General features: G+C 41.5%; 1 protein-coding gene across 9 annotated transcripts in view; it reads right to left on the minus strand.

Annotated features, from left to right (window-relative positions):
• Positions 1–15,435, minus strand: part of CATSPERE (catsper channel auxiliary subunit epsilon) — a 147,614-nt gene that overhangs the window by 31,756 nt on the left and 100,423 nt on the right. For 7 of the 9 annotated variants that reach the window (XM_035280413.3, XM_035280410.3, XM_078357195.1 and 4 more), the window contains 4 exons: positions 12,494–12,546; positions 8,627–8,677; positions 6,939–6,972; positions 6,790–6,869 (listed from right to left, as the gene is read on the minus strand). In XM_035280413.3, the coding sequence (XP_035136304.1) occupies positions 6,790–6,869; positions 6,939–6,972; positions 8,627–8,677; positions 12,494–12,546 (218 nt within the window). Of the gene's footprint in view, positions 1–2,254; positions 3,599–6,789; positions 6,870–6,938; positions 6,973–8,626; positions 8,678–12,493; positions 12,547–15,435 lie in introns of those variants that run through there. The other 2 variants (XM_035280419.3, XM_035280412.3) reach the window with 2 other exon arrangements.

Here is a 15,435-nt window from a genome sequence, read left to right on the forward strand (position 1 = left end):
CAGCCCTCCAGACTCCGCTTTTCTATTTTCTTTCACTTCCGCGCACTCTCTCCCTCAGGTTGAACGAGACATCTACTTTGGCGGTCTCGGGGACTCCCGCAGGTTGCTAGCCCCCCGGCAGACGTGCCGGACCCCAACACTGTCTCTTTCTTCTATTTTCCAGCCAAAAGTTTAAAAAGTGTAGACTACATTTGCCTACTTGTAAACTTCTAATTTATTTTGCAAATCCCCTGCAGTCTGGCTTCTGTTCTCACCGTTTAATAGAAACTACTCTTCCCTGAGGAACAATAAGGAAGCTGCTCCACTGCCTTTGAGTGAGTGAGGTGACGTTTAATAGTAGAAATGTAGCAGAGGCAGAAAATCAAATAAAACCTTGTAAGTCACTGTGAGGGCTTGGCTTTTACTGAGTGATAAGGATTTTGAGCTTAAGAGCAAGGTGCCTTGACTTTGTTTTCAATGCTTGACTCTTGCTGCTACATGGATGCATGAGTGGAAACAGAGAGAGCAACAAAAAGGCAATTGTCATAATCCAGGTCAGTGATGATGGCCTGGGTCAGCCTAACAGCAGGTATTGACAGATAGAACCAACAGGCTTTGCTAATGGATTTAATGTAGGGTATAAGAGAGAGGGAGGAGTCAGAGATTCCAAAGTTTTGGCCAGATCAACAAGAAGGATGGAGTTGCTATCACTTAAAATAGGGATGGCTATTGGTGGAGCAGGTTTTGAGGGTAAGATCAAAAGTTCAGTTTTGGACAGGTTATGTTTGTTATATCTATCCAGCATCTAAGTGGGAAAATGGTATGTGTATTTAACATCTCAGTGGGTGTGTGAGTCTGGGGTTCAGGAACTGTATGTGTTTGCAGTTAGATTTGAGCCATGGCAATAGGTTCTGGATAAGGGATGTGGGTGGAACCACCTCTAGTTCTGAGCCTTTACAACATCCCACACAACCCCCCAGTCTTCTTCCCACACACCGCGGCAAACGTGGAGAGACCATGTCCAGATGATGTTGCTCTTTATATCAGACTATGACATGGAGAGTTAGGCACTGGGATTTTAGGATTTATTTGTTATTGCAGCATAGCCTAAGCATACTGGATGGATACAAGGGGAGATGGTCAGGCTGTAGATGCAGTGTTGGGGTACATCAGTATATTGAGACATCTAGGCCCACGCGACTGGATGATGACATTCAAAGAGAAAGCTAAAATACAGAAAAGAAAAGAAATCCCTGAGCCTTGGGGCATCTCAACACTAAGAGGCTAGGGAGGTAGGGGGAGGGAAGGAGGCGGGTAGGGGGTAGGGGTGGAGGGAGGGGGGTCAAACTTCTAAGGGGGAGCCTTTGTAATGCGAGTGACCAAAGAGGCAATTAAATATGGGAGATGCTGAAAAAAGCAAACATTTTTTGTTTAGAAGTGTATCCAGTGCCACACCACAGAAAAGGGAGGCAAGCATAAGACTGGGCCCAGTCTCCATGGCCTCTGTGGGTGGAAGACAGGTGAGGTGTCTGTATCCTCTTACGAGATACCAGTGAGAACAAAGGCGTCATCTACAGAGAGGAGACGTGGACAGAGAAATTGGAGAGTCCCAAGAAGTACATCCCTGAAACAAAAATGATCTCCACTGGTGCTAAAAAGGAGGCAGAAAGAATTGGCCACTGCCTTATTTACTCACAAACCAGAATTATCTCATGACTTCATGTGTGCTGTAGTGTAACTGATTCCATACACCAGAATTCAGCTCATGAATGACTGGCGGAATATTTTTGTTGGGCAGCCCTGATAAGTAAGACTGGCTTCTGGTGAAAGGAACATGATGAGTTTTTTGAATTTTGACAGTAATTTGGACTCAGTAAATGCTATCCCTGTTTCCCCTTCTAAGGATATGACTGGACCTGATGAGTAATGTTCAATTTTTCACATAGAGGAGAATGGCATTTCCAAACCTACTGGAGACTGATTTTTAGTTTGATGTGTCTGACTCAAGTGTCACGAATATATTTTAGTATGAATATGTTTTAATACTGGAGAAATCCTTGCACTGTCTCGGAACTGAGCAAGACTCACCTGTTTTTTAATTTGTGTTCATTTGCCAGCGAAAGACAAGGGCTTATGATAAGGTCGCATTGTTTCTGGTTTTCGTCTTAACTCTGCTAATCTAATTAGAATTCCCTGTATCTAAAATGCTGCCTTTTACTTATTAAAAGGCATTTTAATGGTTTATGAGTAATACCAAATAAAAACACTTCTCACATTTATAGAGGACACTTGTCACCTTTTAAAAGTCATTGTGACAAGAAATAGTTGCAAGTTAAACTGCTTTCAAACTCTTTGAAAAAACTAAGTCACACTAAGTTTTAACTAGGATTGTCTTTAAACAGCTATTCTCTATTATGTGTCCTTGGCAATGGCGCTTTGCCAACTTATTAGAAGGATTAAAGTAGAGGAGATGTATGCAAGATTATAAGTTATAGGTGACCACAAGACTTAAGAAAATTAAAAACAAAATCCCAGATCATGAAAAAGAAAAAAGAAATCGGAGAGGAACTAAGAAATTAGCGGGGGTGCTACCAGCAAAGGGGCAGGAAAACGGGAGGACAAGCTCTCCTGGAAGCCAGGTGAAGGACGCATTTCAAGTAGGAGCAGATGACTGACGGTGTCAATTCCTGTTAATGAGATGACAGAAGGTGCGACCTGAGTCTTGACCACTGGTTCAGCTGAACAGACGTCACTAATCATGTTGGCTGGCAGTGCCAATGGAGTGGTGAGCACAAATGCCACACTGTGTGATTTGGGAGAGGATGGAAGAGGAGTTGATGGCAAGTGACCACAGAAGCTGAAGGGCTACTAGGGTAAAGAGATGGTTTTTTTTGTGCGTGTGACCGTGTTTGTTGAATTTGTTTTGCTTTATGTTTTGGTGGGAGAAAGACCTGTATATTTGTATGATGAGTCAGCAGAGAGGGAAAAGTTGATGATGCAGGAGAAAGAGGAAGAGAGTTTCAGGAGTAATGTTCTTGATTAGGAAAGCCAGTGGGGGTCTAGCTTACAAATGGAGGGACAGGCCGTAGACAGATACCCAGACAGTTCATCTATAGTAACAGGAGGGCAGACAGAGGTCCTGGAACGTTGTCTTGGAGATGGACAGTTATGGTGGTGGAAGTTTGTGGAGGATCCCTTCTAACTGATGTCACCTTTGAGTCATTCATCTTCCCCATCCTCTTTCCCTTACCACCCACATCTACCCATTATCCAGCCCTGCCTATTAGAATGACTCATTTTCTCTCTTTTCTTAAAAAAATTTAAGTTCTGGGATACATGTGCAGAATGTGCAGGTCTGTCACATAGGAATATGTGTGCTGCTTCCATCAACCTGTCATTTACGTTAGGTATTTCTCCTAACGCTGTCCCTCCCTTTACCCTCACCCCCCGAGAGTCCCCGGTTTATAGAGTCACTGATTTTCTTATACAGGATTCTTCTTTGTCCTTGTTGCTATTTCAGTCATCTGTTTTCTCTTCTTAGTGATGCGGGCGAGCCCTGAACTTGGGGTTCCGCTTGGGAGGGTTCTTGGCTTTGCTCAGGAAATAATTCAAAAGTGAGCTGACAGTGAAAGAAAGCAAGTTTATTAGAGCAAAGTGTACAGCAAAATGGCTGCTCTGTAGATGGAGCAGCGCTATCCGATAGGCAGAGTAGCACTCATGGGTTGCTGGCTAGCTATAATCTACATTCCTAAATGCTAAATAAGGGGATGGCTATTCGGGAATTTTCTAGTAAAGGGGCAGGGACTTCCTGGACCATATAAGAAAACTTCTGAGTCTTCATGGGCAAGGGGTAGAGGCCAGACCACGCTGGCATTTGTACTGTCATGGTGCTGCTGGGCATGTCTTATGCAAATGCATCATAATTCCAAGTCCTGGCTAGTTTCGGCCAGTTTCCTGTCTACACCCTGTTTTGATCTGCAGGGTTGTGAAAACAAGTCCTGCTGATCTCCCACGTGACCGGGACCACCAATAGACCGGGACCACCAATACAGTTGACTGGCTGGTCTTCCTGCTTAGATTTGTTTCTCTGAAATTCATCCTCTACACCTCTCCCAGAGGGAACCAGATAAGGAAATATTTGATCATGCCCCTCTGCCATAAGACTTGGCGGAAAGGCTCCCGTGGCCTGGAATCGACCTAGCTAGGTTCCCGGCTTCTCTTAGTTTATGCCTCAACAATATCACATTGCTTGAACTATACATTTTCTTCCTCCAACTATCTGTTTTACTTAAAATGCTTACCCAGTGGAATTCAACATTACTCTCTCCACTTCTCTCCTTCCCTCCTCTGCCTCTAGCAAAATATTCATTACCCTTTAAGACTCAGTGACTCAGCTCAAATGCACGTCTTCTGGAACATTACCCAGAGCCCCACTCTCTTTATAGCTGGGTTGGAATCTTTTGAGTTTCAATACCAACCAGCCACACTGCTCCATTCGATCATTACACTTAGCATATCTGTGCATATGTTTATCTGCTTTATCAGACACTTCTGTTTTTGAGGGTAGAAATCCTGTCACTCATCTTTCAACTTCCAGGGCCTAGCACAGTACTTGGTGCAAAGCAGCTGTTTAGTAATGATGAACTGAGAGTATACTTCTCCGAGACAGATTAAGATCTTTTAACCCTGTGGGGGTTAAGCATGATATAACTAAAAACAAAAACACAAATGGACTAGACCTCTGGCAGGGAGAGCTGTGCTTCGAGTGCCCAGGAAAAGCAGTGACATGATTAGATGTCTAGAAGAAGATCAAAACTAAGCCAGCAGATTAGCCGGATGGCATGGAGAGCCCTTTCGCAGACTGGTGGCGTATGATTTAAGATGGAAAGGGCACACGGCAGAGTCTTAGAAGTGCCATGGGCAAGGGGTAGAGGCCAGACCACGCTGGCAGAGGCCTACAGGACCCCAGTGGGGAGAGTTCTGGTAGCGAAACTAAACTGGAGTGCCTGACTCATTACTTCCATATCCACCCACCTTGAGAGATCTCAGAAACTGTCTGCAGCCTAAGAGGTCCCCAGAAGCTGAAAGCCTTGACTAAAACATTTTTTTGGTATTTTAGACGTGGGAATTTTACTTCCAGCAATCTGTCTTAACAGCATACCTGGACTAGTGTCCAAACATGTGGGTGAATGAATATTCATTATCTATTTACAATAGCAAATGATTTAGAAATATGAGTCATTTACCTCATATTTTTTCTATATTTTAAATTTTGTAACAAACGGTATCACTTTTATAAGAATAAACCAAGAATTAAAGAATAGAGCCAGAGAAGAAAGCAAATACAAAATCACTTAGAAATGTTTTCTTAATAGCATTTCATTCATATTTTTATTATGAAATATTATTTGTTTCTGTTTTTTGAGACAAGGTCTCATGAGGGATCTGTGGGGATCGCTCCCGTGTGAGGCCCCTAGGAAATGGGTCTCGCCATACGGTGAGCTTGAGCCCAGACACAGATCCCCGGTTGGGGGAGTTGAGCTGAGGGAAAGCAGGAACTGAGAGAGGGACTATGCTATTCAAAATAATTAACAGACATTACTTTATGGATATGAGGACTTGGGAGGCATTGTGTCCACTTTCGGCTCCTTATGGTTTATTGCTTGATTGTGTTCATTTTGAACCCTTGTTACCTTCATTGTAAAATATTAACTTAAGTATTTACACTTGGTAACTTACCGTAACTTACTGGGTGTAACTGTAACTTACCATAATTTACTGGGCGTAACTGACTTACTGGGCTTAACTTACTTACTGGGCATAACTTTGTGGGCATAACTTGCTAACTGTAACTTAAGTATGTTGATCTGGCATAAACAACATTAACTTCAGAAAAGTATATAATGGAACATATTGCAAAAATAAAATTGCTGCTTGGACATAGCCTAAGCCAGCCCTCCAGACTCCGCTTTTCTTTTTTCTTTCACTTCCACGCACTCTCTCCCTCAGGTTGAACGAGACATCTATGTTGGAGGTCTCGGGGACTCCCGCAGGTCGGTAGCCCCCTGGCAGATGTGCCAGACCCCAACAGTCTCACTCTGTTACCCAGGCCAGAGAGCAGTGGTGCAATCTTGGCTCACTGTATCCTCTACCTCCTGGGCTCAAGTGATCCTCCCCTCTCAGCTTCCTGAGTAGCTGGGACCACAGGCACACACCACCACGCCTGGCAAATTAATTTTTGTAACAACAGCGTCTTGCTATGCTGCCTATGCTGATCTCCATTTCCTGGGCCCAGGCCATCCTGCCTCAGCCTCCCAAAGCACTGGGATTACAGGTGTGAGCCACTGTGCCTGGCTGAAATACTGTCTAGAAGAACTGAATTAGAAATAATATGTTTGAAATGTCCTCAGTGTACTTGTCAGGAATCTAGCTTCTTTCCTCATAAGCTTTCATTTCTTATTGGCTTGTGGAAAGAGGGGTTTTATCACCTGGAGAGGGTAGTTCCTACCAAATAGGCAGGGGTGCTGGTAGGAGCTTGGGGAGAGATTCAGAGGGGATAAAGCGATGGCTTTCTTAAGACAGGCTCTCAGCTCTCTTCCCCACTGAAATCTCAGCTACCAAACTGCAATGTTCCCCAACATGCAGGCACCATCACAGCCCAGCTTTGTATAACTAGTACTGAAAACTAAGTCTCGCATATATTGAGTCAAAAATACGTATTGTTAGATGCCTGATCAATTAGTCTTGTTTTCATACTTTTAGTTTGAAAGTTTCAATGCAAGTTAAAAATGTTGATGAGAATATACTTACAATTGAACCAAAGGGTGAAACTTTTCTCTGAACTCAAGCCTCAGGGGGCAGCCATATTCTTCCCAATTATACCTTACTTTCTAGAAAAGGAAAAATACTTTAGTGATTTTATAGATTTGGTCCACTGACAAAATTTTATAGTTTCTTACCAAGTTTTTAGATAGTGGATGCCTCAGATATGACCTGTAAAAAAGATGTTCATCATTATTTACTTCTCTTTCCTCTTTTCAAACTTAAAAACTAAACCCATGACTTTGTTTAGGTAAGGTGGTATCATAAAGGTCAGGTGGATAAATACAAGATACTGAGCGCTCACTGTGTTTCAGGCACTTTCCACACGGATTTCCACACATATTAACATGTTCTTACAACTCAGGTGTGAATGACTGTCCTCTCTTTGTAGGTCTCATACTATTCGAAGTTGTGTAAAACTCGCTCAAGGCTACAAACCTTCCTTTGCCACTGAGAAGATGGGTGATGATAACGCCCATGTCCACTGTGCTATTCCAATGCAGTTCCTTCCAGAATATCAGCAGATCAAAGAATAAGATACTTCAGAATCAGTGACAATAGATGTGTGTTTTAAAACTTCAGACATTTCCTAACTTGGATTTCTCACTATAGCGGAATGCTTCACATTCATGAACTCAAGGACGTATTCCTTCAAAAATCAGCTCCCTCACATTCCGTCTTCTCAGTTCTCACACTTGAATCACTGTTACCAGCCACATGTTCCATATATTTGACCATGCTCCAGGGGCCGGACTCAGGAGATTCCCGTCACAGTGGTAGACTCTATTTCATATTCTTGCTTTTCAGGCACAGTTGCCACCTAGACACTGAAAGGCGGTATCCTGCCAACTATTAAACATTTTCTTCTCATCCTTGTGTTTCACCGACTGCTTTCATCAAGCACTGCGACCTGGAGCATCTAGGTTGTGGCACTCCTCCACCCTGCCTTAATTAACGAAATCACTTAAAGAATAGGCCTACTGGTTAAACAGTCTTTCATTTATTTTAATTAAATATAATTTATTTTAATTAAATTTAATTAATAAATTTATTTTAATTAAATAGAATGTAATTTCAGAGGCTGTGGACTTCTATATTTTGACAGTCAAATAAATATTTAACATTTAAAAAATGAAGATCTCTGTCTTACAAAGGTAAAATCAAATTGTGTTTAGTTATATCTTTACTACGTCACATTATTAAACATAAATATGCATACAATTAAATATAAATTAAATATAAAATCTAGAAAAAAGTTCAGTTAGTTGATGTCAGGACTTTCTGAGTAAATATATTACTTCTAACTAGCTGAACTATGGTCATGTAGAATTTGAGCCACCGCACCTGGCCAATTTTTTGTATTTTTAGTAGAAACGGGGTTTTGCCATGTTGGCCAGGCTGGTCTTGAACTCTTGACCTCCGGTGATCCACTCGCCTTGGCCTCCCAAAGTGCTGAGATTACTGTTGTGAGCCACTGCACCTGGCTTCAGTCATGTAGAATTTGAGAAAAATTATGTAGGGAAAGACATTCTTGTATGTCTTCCTTAAATGAGAGGGAACAATATGGGATTTGAGACTATGTATATACAAATGAGGCTTGCTTTGTTCATCCAATTAAATTGAAGGGGGAGACTGACTCTTTTTCTTGTATGTGTCAGAGAAGTTTATTGTACCATGTACACATTTTACTTAGTACTAAAACTGACTGCCCACTGTCCAGCCAAACACACGGATGCTAATCGTAATCCACTGAATAAGTACTGACTGCAAAGTACTGGTACTATGTTAATATAAAACTCAATGCTTACGTTAAAAAATTTCTTACTTTTCAATCACGTAAGAAAAATTATGGTGATGACATCCTTTTTTACTAAATCTACAAAAAACAAAACATGATGAAGTTGTAATATCATTATTTCTTATATATTTGCACAAACATTTAATCATTTAACTCGATTCTCAAACTGGAGAGTGTCACAGAATCATCATCTACTGAATTAGAATCTCTGGTTAGTGTGTGGCCTTAGTATTTCTGTTTTTAAAACATCAGTTTCGTAAATGTTTCAGGAGATAACAGAATTTGAAATCTACTGATTTATCTCTTATATTTGGTACATGCTTATTAAAAATTTATAGAAGATGTAGGGCTTGGGGAGAGGTTGCTCAAAAGAGAGATAATTTGAATTAGATAGGAGGAGTAAGTTCAAGAGACCTGTTGTACAACACAGTGACTTTAGTTCAGGATACACTGTATTCTTGAAAAATGCAGCCGGGCGAGGTGGCTCACGCCTGTGATCCCAGCACTTTGGGAGGCTGAGGCGGGTGGATCACGAGGTCAAGAGATTGAGACCATCCTGGTCACCATGGTGAAACCTTGTCTCTACTAAAAATACAAAAAATTAGCTGGGCATGGTGGTGGCGTGTGCCTGTAATCCCAGCTACTCAGGAGGCTGAGGCAGGAGAATTGCCTGAATCCAGGAGGCGGAGGTTGCAGTGAGCCGAGATGGCACCATTGCACTCCAGCCTGGGTAACAAGAGCAAAACTCCATCTCAAAAAAAAAAAAAAAAAGAAAAGAAAAAGAAAAATGCAAAGAGAATAAATATAAAGTATTTTCTTGCCACCAAAATAATAACCATGTGAGGTAATGCATATGTTAATTAGCTAGATTCAGTCATTCCACAATGTATTTTTAAAACATCATGTTGTACACACTAAATACGTGCAATTTTATCTGTCAATTCAGAATGAAAACCAAAAACCCTCCAAAACAGAAAGAAACAAGGATTGGCAAGGAAGCAGAGAAACTGGGATCCATATATGTTGCTAGTGATACAGTGTAGCTGCTGTGGAAAACACTTTGGAGGTTCCTTAACAAGTTAAACATGGGATTACCATACAACCTAGCAATTCCACTCCTAGGTACATACCCACAGTAATTCAAAACAGGTGTTCAAACAAACACTTGTACACAAATATTCATAGCTTCCCTATTCACAAAAGCCAAAAGGTAGAAACATCCCAAATATCCCTGAACTGCTGGATAGGTAAACAAAATGTGGTATATCCATTCAAAGGAATATTACTCAGCCATAAAAGGGAATGAGGGACTAATACACGCCACAACACAGTTGAATCTCAAAAAAAGCCTAAGTAATGCAGTGGGACACAAAAGGTCACACATTGTATGATTCCATTTATGTGAAATATTAAGAGCAGGCAGATCCATGGAGGTTATGATTTTGAGACAGCAGATTATGGTTGTCAGGGGCTGGGAGAAAGGGAGAATGGGAGATGACTGCTAATCGGGTACAGAGTTTCCTTTTGGGGTGACAAATATATTGTGGAACTAGATAGTGGTGCTAACTATACAACATTGTGAAGGTACTTAATTCCATTGAATTGGTAAATTTATATTCTGTGATTTTCATCGCACTTTTTAAAAAGCAGCTATGTGGCCGGGCGTGGTGGCTCACGCCTGTAATCCCAGCACTTTGGGAGGCTGAGGCAGGTGGATCACGAGGTCAAGAGTTTGTAGACCATCCTGGTCAACATGGTGAAACCCCGTCTCTACTAAAAATACAAAAAAATTAGCTGGGCACAGTAGCGCGTGCCTGTAATCCCAGCTACTCGGGAGGCTGAGGCAGGAGAATTGCCTGGACCCAGGAGGCGGAGGTTGCGGTGAGCCGAGATCAAGCCATTGCACTCCAGCCTGGGTAACAAGAGCGAAACTCCGTCTCAGAAAAAAAAAAAAAAAAAGCAGCTATGTGTTTCAGAACAGATTTTACATCTGATTTCTAAAAAAAATAAAACTTAAATTAAAAAAAAGCAGCTACGGTAAAACATGCACAGGCACACACAAATAAAAACTCATAGAAAATCTATCAAAATGAAAGCAAATTTGTTTGGACTGTTTTATTAGACATAAACTTTTTTTTAAACCCAAGATTTCTGGTTGCTCCTTGAGACTGTGCAGATAAGAAGTTATGCTAAGGATGAACATACTTTCTGGTTAGGGTTCATGCAGACAGAAGAAGGCTACATGGTCTTTGAAATTATAGAAGTTTTTAGTTAGGTAAATCATTCATCTGACCATTTTAGCTGGCTGCTTCCAATGTAACTTCTAAAGAGCTCTCGTCACCGCCATTTTTAGATCGTTGTTGGAAGTCTAGACCATCCCTCATGCTGAACCCAAATTGAATCCCAAGAGTTGACGACTCTCCTTCACTGACAAGTCTCCTGGCTCTCCAGAAGTGTCTTGGACCCCACGCTATTCCAGGTCTCCCTTAGTGACTGTAAAAACAATAGGCCTGCTGCAACCTGAGCCAAAGATCCTAGAGTTTTAGGGTTTCAGAGAAGTGGGTCATTGACTAAGAGGCCCAGAGTAAAGTCCTAGAATCTGTGTTTTTAAAACATGTTCTCCAAGTGATTCTGATGAGTAACTAAGCTTGATAATCACTATTTGGACCCGTCTAGAAACAGACTGCTTCAGCTACTCTCCATCTCACTCTGGAAGGAAATCAGGGGCCTCTGCATGCCGTGGTACTGGGAATTAATTTTGGTAATATATTTAGAGCAGTTATTCTCAAATGTTAATGTCCCTCATAATCTCCCAGAAATTGTGTTAAAATGCAGATTTTGATGCAGCGGCTGTGGGTGAGGCCTGAGAATGTGCACTTCCAACAAGTTCTCAGGTGATGCCATTATTGGTCCATAGGCCATAATCCAAGGAGCAAAGATGAAAATCTTCCCTGAGATAGGAGGATACAGGCTGTTATAAATCAGCTAGCCTTTTTGCATTTCCTGGGAAAGGAATTACAGGTGCAAAGATGTTAGGAAATGCAAATTTAGGAAATGCTGGATGAGATGCAAATACTTGATTATCAATCCAGCAACTGATTAATACAACTCAGTAATAATCAAAAGATTATTAGAATGACAGAGGAGTAGGCATTTGTTTTGGAAGAGAGCAAATAATTTCATAAATAGGTAAGAGTCAATGTTCCCCCACTCTCCCTCCCACTTCCAACGAAAGGAAAAGAATCACAATAAATTTCTGTCTCTGTATACATTTAGCCTCAGCTAAACAGACTTCTGTATGCTGCCTTTGAATTTCTTCCACGTAGAAGAAAGTGACCTATGGTGAATGGAAGACACAGACTCCAATGTGCTTCATTGTGAATCATAGTAAAACAGACAGAATTCACACTTTGGGATTCTCTAGAGCAATCACTGTGGTTCTGCTCGGCTTGTTCTAAGAAATTTCCCACAGAAAATGGTGCAGAAAACTGAGGCTTCTCTGATATGGGTGGAAGCAGTTCTCTCATGGAAATAAGATTACAACTGGTTTGAGAAGGTGGAAAACAGGGTTTCTCCGGGTTTTTCTGGGAATGAGCTGTTGACTGAAGGATTGAGAGAGGCAACAATAAAGGATAGAAATTGGTTTATTAAAAGGAAAGGTGAAAAAAATGCTGGTAATAGAGAAAGACGCTAATTCATTTTATTTTTAGTATGATTCAAATATAGTATTTGATTTGGCAAAAAGTTTAAACCAATTGAATCTAGACACGATTCTGTTTTGGATTTCATTGTGGATGTGTCAATCATTATGCTTTTATCACTAGTAATTATCAGTTAGTTCAACATTTGTTTGAAACTTAAAGAGTAATGCAGATCAAATGGAAACATACTTACCCCTTAACTGCAATGAATTTTTTATCATCACAGCCAACAGCTACTTGGAACACCTAAAATGAAGTAACTTAGTTAGTGAGTTCAGTGGTTCTAATTCACATGATCTAAAATATTATGACAGCTAAAACCAGTTACATTTTTTATTTAAAATAACAACTTTTGGCCGTGCGCGGTGGCTCAAGCCTGTAATCCCAGCGTTTTGGGAGGCCGAGGCGGGTGGATCACGAGGTCAAGAGATCGAGACTATCCTGGTCAAAATGGTGAAACCCCGTGTCTACTAAAGATACAAAAAAATTAGCTGGGCATGGTGGTGCGTGCCTATAATCCCAGCTACTCAGGAGGCTGAGGGAGGAGAATTGCCTGAATCCAGGAGGCGGAGGTTGCGGTGAGCCAAGATCGCACCATTGTACTCCAGCCTGGGTAACAAGAGTGAAACTCCGTCTCAAAAACAAACAAACAAACAACTTTTAAATGTAGGGTTCTCTTTTATTACTTCTCTGCACTGTTTTCCTCCTCTTTCTTCGATCACTTTTTTTCTTTGCTTCCTTTTGTCTTTACTGCTCAGGAGGCCCAAAGTTTGGGTCTCTCCTATTTGTCTCTAAGGGAATAATTGATCCACATTCATCTTTTTGGTGGTGGGGACAGAGTCTCACTGTCACCCAGGCTGGAGAGCAGTGGTACAATCTCAACTCACTACAACCTCCGCCTCCCAAGTTCAAGCAATTTTCCTGCCTCAGCCTCCCAAGTAGCTGGGATTACAGGCATGCACCACCATGCCCAGCTAATTTTGTATTTTTAGTAGAGACAGGGTTTCACCATGTTGGTCAGGCTGGTCTTGAACTCCTGATCTCATGTGATCCACCCACCTCAGCCTCCCAAAGTGCTGGGATTACAGGCTGGGATTACAGATTCCACCATGCCGGGCCCAAACTCACCTTTTACCTGCTTCTCTACAACCATGACTGTCAACCCCCTTCTTCCAGTTTGTACCTCTGACTCAGCCGGCAGGTTTCCATAATCCATCCAGCTACTAATTTGACTTTCTGTTTTCACGTTAGTAGAGCTGTAATTTCTCAGGGTACTGAGCATCACGTGAAATGCATCTTACTCTTGTTATTCCTGCGTTGAGCAGCAACACTCTGTATTCAGAGGAGCGCTGGCCACAGGCTAATTATTAAATATTAAACACTGTCCTCATTTTGTGGATATTTATTCTAAACATTACTCATAATTGCTTTTTATTTAATTTTTTTTTTGAGATAGAGTTTCGCTCGTTACCCAGGCTGGAGTGCAATGGCGCGATCTCGGCTCACCGCAACCTCCACCTCCTGGGTTCAGGCAATTCTCCTACCTCAGCCTCCTGAGTAGCTGGGATTACAGACACGCGCCACCATGTGCAGCTAATTTTTTGTATTTTTAGTAGAGACGGGGGTTTCACCATGTTGACCAGGAAGGTCTCGATCTCTTGACCTCGTGATCCACCCGCCTTGGCCTCCCAAAGTGCTGGGATTACAGGCTTGAGCCACCGCGCCTGGCCATCGTAATTGCTTTTTAAAAGAAATGCACATACGTGCTTCGTTTGAAAACAGATGACCTGTGGATATTATAGCTTTGTTAACACGGCCCATGCTCCTCTGTAAGTAAATGTTGGGAAACAGGGGAGAAAGGCAAGTGCAAAATCAAACAGTGGCATCACAGGTTGTGTCATGATGCTTTGTTTCCTGGTCTGGAAATGCCCAAGAAGGGCATTGGATATGGAAAAGGCTAATTCTCAACCAAATAAAATCCCACTGGAATCTGATGCAGTAAGTATATTGCCTCTATCCCCAAATATACCCCTACTGTTAGTAGCAATTTTTACCTTCTCTTTTTAACAGATTCAATACTTTTACAGTAAGAGCAGGGTAGAATGAATATTCCACACAAAAATTAAAATAGAATTCCATAGAACTTTTCTAAGAAGATGGCTATGTCTGGTAGCTGGAATGCATTATATCTAAAGATGAGGCTATTCGCTTCATTAAATCTCAGTTATTAGGAAAATGAACTGTTGCAAAATCTCATACCCTGCTTGCAATGAGTAGGTATATGTTGCTTAAAAATAACACACAGGCTACATGGAACTAAAATACAGTTAATTACTATATAGACATTAAAGGAAGACTTACAAAGATAGTGAGAGTCAAAAATAAAGTGGATGAATGCTTTAGATTTCTTTATAAGAACTGTCAATTTTCCAGTCAGAGAGTCATTACTTCTTTGTCACCACAGTCCTGCTTCTCCCTCCACTGGGATAGCTACTTCCATTTCTACCTGACCCAGAATGTAAGGGTCTAGACATTCTGCCTGAAGCATGTCCTTGGGTGTTGCACATTTCCACAAAGCAAATCTGAAAAACTCTAATACTCCCTAGCCTATGAGAAGGACTTGGGGGCCAGGAGGGTAGGGAAGAAGAATGATGTCCAGCCAAGTTTGGTGGATATGAAGAGTTGACCCTGCTAAACCAAGACCTTCTAGTCTTTACGTCAAAGGCATGCTCCACAGTGGGAGTTCATGGATTTTATCTTCTGGGCCACTTGGTTTCATGCACAGGGCCTGATTTGTTCTCTCGACAGCCCGACCCACAGTCCTCACCACCACCATCATTAAATCTTTGCTTTCCTGATCAGAATCATTGGTTTGCCCTTTATGTTTACTAAATTATCCATACAACGTAAGCGTTGACCGAAGCGCTCAAATCTATCATGGTCAGGACCCCCCATTACTTGATGATCTCATTTGCAATATTTCTTCTCTTTCTTGTCCTAGTTGACAAAAATCAGCCCACGCCTCAGGATCAATATCCATGGCTAGGATTGAAAACATGAGTTAACCTGTAGGTGGATATTGAAAAGGAGTTACAAGTACAATGTGGGGAGCATGAATGATCCTGTTTTCTAGAG

Source organism: Callithrix jacchus, chromosome 19, assembly GCF_049354715.1.
Source record: "Callithrix jacchus isolate 240 chromosome 19, calJac240_pri, whole genome shotgun sequence".
In the NCBI taxonomy this organism is placed as follows: Eukaryota; Metazoa; Chordata; class Mammalia; order Primates; family Cebidae; genus Callithrix; species Callithrix jacchus.